This window comes from Miscanthus floridulus, chromosome 6 (genome assembly GCF_019320115.1).
Source record: "Miscanthus floridulus cultivar M001 chromosome 6, ASM1932011v1, whole genome shotgun sequence".
NCBI classification, from domain to species: Eukaryota; Viridiplantae; Streptophyta; class Magnoliopsida; order Poales; family Poaceae; genus Miscanthus; species Miscanthus floridulus.
The window spans coordinates 21,228,989-21,239,049 of record NC_089585.1 but is presented as its reverse complement, the minus strand read 5'-3'; the positions used below and the strand labels follow the sequence as shown (position 1 = coordinate 21,239,049).

General features: G+C 45.5%; 1 protein-coding gene across 1 annotated transcript; it reads right to left on the bottom strand.

The window, feature by feature from the left end:
- Window positions 1-7,936: 7,936 nt before the first annotated feature.
- On the bottom strand, window positions 7,937-8,737 carry LOC136460333 (LEAF RUST 10 DISEASE-RESISTANCE LOCUS RECEPTOR-LIKE PROTEIN KINASE-like 1.2). The gene has a single exon (XM_066460073.1). It carries the CDS (start codon window positions 8,735-8,737, stop codon window positions 7,937-7,939), a length of 801 nt encoding a protein of 266 aa, XP_066316170.1.
- Between the last annotated feature and the right edge of the window lie 1,324 nt (window positions 8,738-10,061).

Here is a 10,061-nt window from a genome sequence, read left to right as displayed (position 1 = left end):
AATAGCAATTGTATTTGCTTGATTGATGATTGACTAGTCTTCTTTCCGGTTTGTTGGACCTTTTTAATCAACAGGACAACAGGAGTAGGAAAGTCAGTGCTGTCTTATCACTGATAATTATTTTCCCTGCTATGACTCGTAAGAGATGATGAAAGGCGCTAGTCTGTCGTTCTTCTACTGTTCTCAATTTCGATTTTCGAGTTCCCCGTTTCTAAAAAGAAACAAAAAAATTGATTTTGGAGCTTTTGCTACATCTATATCTGCCGTGATATTTTTTTTTTTGTTTAATTATCATATTTGTGTTTGTTGTACTTGCCTCTTTAGATGCGTGGATCTTTGTTGGCCCACAAGATGTGACAACTAAAACAACCAATCAAAGACAATTGTGGACGTAAAAAACGTGCTATGTGAATAAGCTATAAACTATTTTTATAAACGGTAATGATAGGACGCGGGTGTCCGTCCCTCCGCATGCCACGCACCCTCACTCCGCTCACTGCTTCAGACACTTCGCCTCTGTATCTCCAAAAAAAAAGTCGCTCGTCTTCTCCAGCGCAGCTGCGTAGGGCCACACGCCGCAAGCAGCGCACCCGCCTGCCGTGGCCTTCTCCAGCGCGACGGCGCCGCACCCGCTCGTGAAGGAGGTTCGTTGGCTTGCCCTTTTTAGGGTTCACATTACGAAGCCGTTCAGCCACGCTGCGCTGTTTAGTGCCCTAAGGAACGTTTGGTCTGTGGCAAAAGAGGTGAAGTTCAAGGCTTTGGGTCCGAATCTGTTCCTGGTACAACTCCATTGCCTTGGTGATTGGTCGAGGGTAATGGAAGGAAGTCCATGGTAGTTTAGAGGCTCGGCTATTGTGATGGAAGAGTATGATGGCTTCTCCAACGTTCACGCTTATAAGCTGGACAAGATCCCAGTCTGGGCAAGAATTCAAGGGGTCCCGGAGGGTCTTATGAAGAAGAGGGAGTTGGCGGAGAAGGTAGCGAAGAAGGTTGGGGATCCTATCACCGCAGTGGTGAATGAGGGCAAGATCAATTCTATGCTATACCTACATACTAGGGTTTGGCTAGATCTCAAGAAACCTCTGGTGCGCATGGTGCCAATCACACTCAAAGAATGGATGAAATACTTAGTGCAATATGAAAGCTACTGACTTTTTGTTTTTTCTGTGGTTGCATGGGGCATGAAGTTACTGAATGTGGAGATGGAATCCATAGCAAAGAAAGCTATGAGTGGGGAGATTGGTTGCATGTCCCTTTCCTTCCGGTATTAGGGAGGGATGATTCACGTGGACGCAGGGGCAGAGGTCGTGGCAGAGGGCAAGGAAGAGGAGGAAGAGGAGATTGGGTAGATGATGGAGTTGAAGACATGAAAACTTCTTTGGGAGATGATGAAGACCCGGACAGTACACTATCCAAGCAAAGGGAGGAAATGCATGGAGATGGCACAGGATGAGTAGCTATGCAAGTCAATCTTTTGGAGCATCCAACCTAGAAGGATGCATCTATAAGTCCTTTGAAAGAACAGGAGAAGAAGAGGCCAAGGAGGAACGAAGGAGGGGAGGATGATGAGTTGACAAACACAAATATTAGATCGGCGCTCTCCTTTGAGGAGAGTGATCGGGCACAATGAAAATCTTGGCCTAGAACTGCCAGGGCCTTGCTAGTGCCTGGGCAGTGCGTGCGCTTCTGGAAATCCAGAAGCAGGAGAAACTAGACGTGTTTTTTCTATCTAAAACACATCTAGGAAAAGCAAAGGCAGAACGCTTGAAACGAAGGCTAGGATGTGACAACTTTATCATCAACGAAAGTGATGGTCAAAGTGGGGGTTTGCTTATGTTATGGAGGAAGGAGATAGTGATTCAATGCCAAAGCGTTTCGTAGTATTCCATAGATGTGGTGGTCAAAGGCAATGAGGAGTGGAGGTTAACAAGAATTTATGGAGAGCCAAGATGGGACTATAAACATTTGACATGGGAGGCGCTGTGGTCTTTGCATGACAATCTGTCCCTCCCGTGGTTGGCTCTAGGGGATTTTAATGAGATATTATTCCATCATGAGAAGGAAGGGGGCCGGGCAAGATCGCAAGCACAACTGCAAGCTTTCTAGGACACTCTTATGGATTGCGAGCTAGCTGATATAGGTTTTTAGGTGATGTGTTCACCTAGCAGAGAGGGAGGATTAGAGAGCGATTGGATCGAGGAGTTGCTAATACACAATGGAACATTATATTTCTAGAAGCACAGCTCGTGAATGGAGAGATGGTCAAATCTGACCACCGCCCAATCATTGTTGAAATAGAATGTGGTAGTGAGCAATTGTTAACAGGGAAGGGCTGAGGAGATTTGAGGCTAGATGGTTGAAGGAGGAAACGGTGGAGGAAATAGTGCAGGCAGCCTGGGCACGTGCTGCGGCGATGGGCAACGGCCTAAAGCTCATGACAAAGGTAAATGTTGTGCACAATGACTTGTGTGCTTGGGATTGTGAAGTTCTGAAGAAGCCTATCCAGCGTATGAAGAAATTGAAGAGGGAGCTTGAAATTCTGAGGCATGGACCGTCGACTGATGAATCGTTAGCGGCACAGAAGGAGATACTCCTGTGATTAGAGCTACTTCTGGAGCAGGAAGAAATTCTCTGGGTCTAGAGAGCTAGAGCAAGATGGCTTAAGCATGGAGATCGGAACACTAGTTTTTTTCCATCATTATGCGTTGACCTAGAGGAGAAGAAACATGGTCAAGGGGCTTGTAGATGAACAAGGAGTAAGACATGAGAACATTGATGAGATGAATGTGATGGTGAAGGAGTATTTTGTTAATCTCTTTGCATCGGAAGTTCAGGAGGTAGATCAAGGAGTACTGATGGATGTAAATCATAGGGTTACTATAGATATGAATCAGCTTCTCATGGCTCCTTTTTCAAGAGAGGAGGTGAAGAAAGCTCTCTTTAGTATTGGTGATCTTAAAGCCCCTGGCCCCAATGGTTTACATGCTATTTTCTTTAAAAGATTCTAGAATATGTTGGGAGAGGAGTTGATTGATGAAGTGTTGCACGTAGTTAACAGTTCAACTATTCCAGAGGGGTGGAATGATACTACCATAGTCATGATTCCAAAGGTAGAGAACCCAGATAAAGTTGCTCAGTTCAGACCAATCTCTTTATGTAACGTGGTCTACAAGGTAATATCAAAGTTACTTTCGAGTAGACTTAAAGTTACTTTACCAGAAATTATCAGCCACCACTAAAGTGCATTCATTCTAGGAAGATTGATTACAGATAACATCTTACTAGCGTATGAATGCATCCATACAATGAAAAAGAAGAAAGGAAAGAGGGGGCTGTGTGCTGTAAAGCTTGATATGCATAAAGCATATGATAGAGTTGAATGGATTTTCCTGGAGAAAATTATGATGAAACTTGGTTTTGATCGGAGATGGGTGAACCTCATTATGGCCTGTGTCAAATCAGTGAAATATAGGGTCCGTTTCAATTCTATAGAAATAGACACTATCTCACCAACAAGGGGTTTGAGGCAGGGTGCCCCGTTGTCACCATATCTATTCCTGCTAGTTGATGAAGATCTATCTTGTATGTTGAAGGAAGCTAAAGAGAGGGGAGAATTGGAGGGTGTTAAGGTGTGCAGGGAAGCCCCTATTATTTCACATTTGCTTTTTGCAGATGACTCACTCATTTTAATGCATGCCAACAAGAAAAATGCAGATTGCTTGAGTGATATTTTGAATAGATATTGTGCAAACTCGGGGCAAAAAGTCAGCGAAGCAAAGTCGAGTATATACTTTTCAAGCAATACAGAAGTGGATGTGAAGACAGAGGTGTGTGAAGTGTTGAACATAATGATTGAATCTCTCAGTGATAAATATTTGGGCTTACCGATGATGGTGGGGGCAGATCGCAGCGACTGTTTTCGCCATCTTATTGATCGGGTGAATTCTAGAATCAATGGGTGGAAGGAGAAATTGTTGAGTTTGGGAGGAAAGAAGATCCTCATTAAATCTATTGCTCAAGTTGTTCTAGTGTATGCGATGATGGTGTTTAAAATTCCGAAGAACATTTGCAAAGGAATAACAAATGCTATTTTGCAATACTGGTGGGATGATGACAATGACCATAAGATGATTCATTGGCAAGAGTGGTGAAAACTTTGTATGCCAAAAGGAAAATGAGGTATGGGATTTAGAGATTTACAATCTTTCAATATGGCAATGTTAGCAAAGCAAGTTTGGAGACTTCTATGTAATCCAGAATCATTATGTGCTAGAGTGTTAAGAGCTCGTTACTATCCCGATAGAAAATTGCTAAATACGAGAATAAAACATGGAATGTCTTATACTTGGCAAAGTGTTTTAGCAGGGCTCAACTGTTTTAAACTTGGATACATATGGCGTGTTGGGGACGGCACACAGATCGAGATCTAGGAGGATAATTGGATCCTAGGCAGCCACAATATGAAAGTTCAGATACGGAGAGGCAATAACATAATAAGCACAGTGGATGAATTAATCAATCTTGTAGACTCAACATGGGATGCTAATCTGGTGCGTTCTATTTTTGAGCGTGTTGATGCAAATCGTATTTTACAGATACCGATTACCCAGGGGAAAGAGGATTGTGTAGCTTGGCATTATAATAGAAACGGTTTGTTTTCGGTGAGATCAGCTTATCATGGCCAATGAAAGAAGAAATTTGGAGCTAGACAAGCTGTTGCACAGGGCAGTGGGACTAGCAATCGTTAGGTATAGCGAAATCTATGGAAGCTCCAAGTGTCGGGGAAAATTAAAATTTTTGGTTGGAGAGCTCTTCATGGATTGATGCCGTGCAGATTAATATTGGCAAATAGACATATTATTCCTGATGGGGAGAGTCCGGTGTGCCATAATGGAGAAGATATTAAACACATGACATTTCCTTGTGATTGGGCTAGAGCAGCATGGAATTCGATAGGAGTTTGGGAGAAACTCAGAGGTTTGCTGAACATTGATCACGCGGGGTCCATTGTGTTGGAAGAAATTATCTATAGAGGAGAGCAGGTCCATGGGCTTAAGATTGGACTAGCCGAACTTATCCTAACTGGTGGCTGGTACCTGTGGTGGGAAAGGCGGCAACTAATGCATGGAGAAAATATTCAACTCCTATCAAGATCAGGACTAGCTATTGTTTCCCTAGCAAAGAACTATAAGTTGGCGGCAAAGAAAGGAGCTCAGTTACGACAAGGATGGAGAAAACCTCCAGAAGGTTACATTATGTTAAACATTGATGCTTCCTATGATGATGTTAGGGGATGCGGAAGTACAGGCGCAATTATCAGAGATGGCTTGGGTGGTATGATTGCAGCAACTAGTACTTTTATTTCCCATCTAGTGGATGCGCCAATGGCGGAAGCATATGCTCTAAAGGAGGGGTTGATGCTAGCTCAACACATTGGAGGAAACCGCCTGATCGTTCGGTCCGATTGTATGGAGGTCGTTGAAATTATGGGAAATGGAGGTTTTACGGCGAATTCAGTGGCCGCAATATATGATGAATGTAACATTGCTTGGAGTGGTTTCGAGGAGATTTCTATTGAGCACCTAAGCAGGGAAGCAAACCAAGTGGCACATGAACTAGCCAGGCAAGCTATGCTTACAAAAGAAAATTATATCTGGGACGATGATCCTCTAGTTTTATTGTTGATTTTTAGCTAATGATGTAACTATTCTCAATCAATAAAGCTTGCCTAAGGGTTTGTAAAAAAACCAAAGACAATTGTGGACGTGGAAAACATGCTATGCGAATAAGTTATAAGCTATTTTTATAAACGGTAATGATAGGATGCGGGTGTCCGTCCCTCCGGATGCCATGCACCCTCACTCCGCTCACTGCTTCAAACACTTCGCCTCTGTATCTCAAACAAAAGTTGCTCATCTTCTCCAGCGCAGTTGCGCAGGGCCACACGCCGTAGGAAGCGCACCCGCCTGCCGCGACCTTCTCAAGCGCGGCGGCGCCGCACCCGCGCCCATCCCTAACTGCTCGCATGCCCCATCCCTGGCTGCTCCGCGGTCCGTGCCACCATCTAGTGTCGTGCCTCCATCCAACTCACCCATCGTGGAAGGGGAGGCAGGGATGGCATGCGCCTGGGAGGCCTGCGCCTGCGCCCCCATCAACCTCGCATGCCGGCAGGAAGGGGAGGCCTGCGTCTGGGTGTACGCTGGGCCGTTGACGTCCCCCTGACTAGCGCATATTGTAAGGGTACGTCTCAAGTGTTTTAGATGTTCCAGAGATATATTGCAAGTGTTGTATATCGATGTTGCAAAAGTAGATCGGGATGTTGCACATGTTGTAATGGCTATACACGTATGTTTCAAGTGTATGTTACAAATGTTTCATCTGTTCCAGACGTATGTTGCAAGTGTTTTATCTGGATGTTGGAAAAGTAGATCTGAATGTTGCATATGCATGCATGTTGCAAGGATATGCTTTTAAGTGTTTTCAAGTGTTTCAGAAGAAGTCGAAAAAAAACACTGAACATCTAAGTTAGCTACTCAGTCTAAACTTTCTCCATTTTTTTGAAAGATCGTCACTCACTGCTTCCATATTATCTTTGTTGTTTTTTTAAAAGGTTGTTGTTTTAATATTTAGGGCATGTTTGAATTCTCTATCTAAAGTTTAATGGCTTAAATTGAGGACTTAAACTTTAATTTAGACCACTTTTGCTCTCTTGTGTGGTCTAAAGTTTTTGTGATGTTGGCTAAACTTTAGACGGGATTTTAGACCATTTGTTTAGAGCCTCAAGAGCTAAAATGGTCTAAAGCTTAATGCATAAACTTTAAACCATGGGATACAAATAGTCCTACACATGACCAGGACCAATGGTTTCTCCATGAACTAATGGAAAAAATTGGGTGGGGACTATTCCCACCATGCACCCATGGGCACCCACTGTGGATTCATGCCACGTGTCTATACATAATCATCCGTTAGATTAAATTATATATATCTTTTTGATATTAAATTTATAAATGATGGAGAGATTTTTCCTTTTCACCAAAACGAAAAGGCATAAAGCATAAATCTTTTTCACCAAAGGGCGCATTTTCATATATTTTTATAGTGTGGGTAGTCTACACCTTACCAAATAAGAATGTTTAAATCTTCTTTTTGTATTATGAGTGTGTGCATCATGATTTGGATTTTATAGTGAGTTTGAGTCATGCACCGAGTCTACCATCTGAAACACATTCGACGTGGCATTTGGTAACAGGTTATGTGTTTTAAAAATGAGTTCTATGCTTTTTAAGCAGAGTTTCGTGGCACATGGTACAAACTATGCATTATACTCTTGCTCACCCACACACGCGCACATTATTATTACCAAAATACAGTAATCTTGAAAATTCAACATTCGAAAGTATCTTTGGTTGTTTTGAGTTTACCATGATGATGGAATGATGGGTGACGTTGTAAACTCGAATCAATGAATGGTAGTGCATTCCATTGACATTGTATTTGTATAATGGCGCACTTGAGTCGTGACACAGGTTAAACAACAATTTAATTGACGCTTTAAGTAAAGAAATTTTCTTGCGTGCTTGATATTACGTGTGTTTTGCTAATGTCAAGCTTAAGCACTTTGGGGGCATGTTTAGATTCCTCAGCGGTGCTCGCCTTGCCTGGCTGAGCAAAGTTCACAGTATTTGGTTTCTTTACCGTTCTGTCTTATGTTACCCGCGCTTTCAAGATTTCTCCTTCCCGGTTCCCGCTCGAGAGAGCCAATTTAGCTCACCTCCGCTGGCTTAGCCGAGCGAGGCCAGGCGAGGCAACACGGTGAGAAATCCGAATACGCCTTTGGTTATGAGTCGAATATTGTGCAGGCAATCAAAACAAAGATGGAGGAAACAGTAGAGAAAAAGAATGAGATTACTGAATCATAAACGTAATATGCATACTAACCGCAAATATACGGCAAGGGTTGCTCGTCGTCGTCGGAGCAGTGGCACGAGGACACGTCGTGGGCGACGTCGATCCGGCACTGGCCGCCGCTCGCGGTGCAATCCCCGCAGCCGTCGTCCGTGTACTCGAGCAGGAATCCACGCTTCAACAGGCGCTGATAGTCCGCCCCCGTCGCCCCCTCGTATCCCAGCACCGGCATCATCGACAAGATGCAGTTCGCCGGCAGCGGCATCTCTGGACTGGTGTCGCCGGGCGTGTAATTCCCAGCGAGCAACGCAAACGACTCGGACGAGTCATCCTCGTCCGTGCAGTTCACGGGCGCCCAAGAATGAGGCGCATGCCGTTCCCGCAGGTCGCAGCCGTAAACGAACAACAGCTGCAGGTTTTGGGAACTAATCGTGAAGGGCGCGAGGCCGAGGTCGGTGGAGGCGTCGGAGAAGAGCTCGCAGTTGCAAGTGCCGTCCGACAGGTCCACGTTGGTGGCTAGTATGAACGAGCTTTCGTCGTAGGATATGTTCAGGATCTGGTACTGCAAGAACGAGTTCTTGAGGGAGGCGTTGCTCCTGTCGCAGGTGACCTGGAAGGCCTTGTAGCCGCACTCCGGCGGATGCGTGCCGGTGAGCCAGAACGGGTAGGTGATGTTGAGGCCGCCGCACGACGCCGGCGGGCAGGACGGCGTCGTCGTCGTCGTTGTCGTGTTTTGGGCGGCAGTGGTTGGAGTGGGACTGACTACCAGGGTGAGAAGCAGCAGCATGGCTGGGCAAAGCAGGGCAGGTGTTGGAAGGCACGCACGCATCTCTGCGGCAGGAGATAGCACCGAGGGACGATCGAGGAAGAGACTGAGACGAATGCGATTTGGGAAGAACACAGAGAAGAAGATGATGCATGCGGCGTGGAAGGCGCAGTGGATGTTGCGGAAGCCGAATCAGCTAGCTGACCGGTCCGAGCTTGACTTCTCTGCTCTGGGTGGTGACCGAGACGCTGGAGGAGGTCAGGAGGCTTTGCTGAGCAGGAAGCTGATGTGGACCTCATGTGGGTCCATATGCCGTGTGGCCCATTCGCCAGCGACCCAAGATCTGTTTGGTGAGGATCGTGCTGAAACATCTTTTAACTAGAACAAAAGAACGTGTCTGCTAGTCCAAGCTGATGACTGAGGTCTGAGGAGTCTGATGAGTCTGTGGAGTAAGTGTGGGTCGCTCTGAAGACTGTACGTGTTACCAATTACCATTACCACTTTGTCAGCGAAAACGAGTGAAGACTGAAGATGAGTACGTACGTACGTGGAATTTTGGGAGTGGAACAAATCACGCGTCGTGCCTCTTGGGTGAAAAGAGAACTCGACATCGAGAGACGACGCTTGCATGTTAAGTTACCGTGCATCGTGCGTCGCGTTTGCAGACGATAGATGAGTTCGTAGAATCTTACAGCCTGTTTGCTTGCTCGTAAACGATCGTAAATTTCCAGTCGGGAACAGTGTTTTTCTCTCACACCAAATCAGCCAGCAGTAAATAATCCACGATACGATACGGCCTCCTGAACAGGCTGTTAGAGTCGTGGAACCGGAACAATTAAGTTGCGCGTCTCCTACGATAGTGATAACTGAAGTCGGGGGCGTGCATTGACACCGGTGTTTGGTTGCCTGCAACCGCAACAGCTGGGTGAATGGGCCCAATGGGGCACATACGGATTACGGAGCTGGGTGTGGTAATCTGAGTCGATGGGATTTCCTATTTTTCAGCAAAGCGGCCCAAAGACTCACAGCCTTACCCTCACTCGCGTGATCCTCCAGAGGTGATGTGTTCATCGTTACCTACTCCGCCTGTATCTAACTAAAGTGGCATACGCCGCACGACGCCAAAAGGTTTGGGGCATGCATCCTAAGGTCTCGTTCGTTTCGCTGAAAAATCAGGCTGAAAAGTATCGTTCGCCGATTTGATGTGAGAGAAAAGTATTGGGGTGATGTGTTCATCGTTACCTACTCCGCCTGTATCTAATTAAAGTGGCATACGCCGCACGACGCCACAAGGTTTGGGGCATGCATCTTAAGCTTCATTGGATTTCACCTAGCCCAATTGGCGGACAGTCTCCTAGGATACCTATCTTTAGCTTGGTCACCCAAC

What these genes read in the sequence shown, in the direction of transcription:
- LOC136460333 (XM_066460073.1), bottom strand. Translation starts at nt 8,737, where the DNA reads ATGCGTGCGTGCCTTCCAACACCTGCCCTGCTTTGCCCAGCCATGCTG.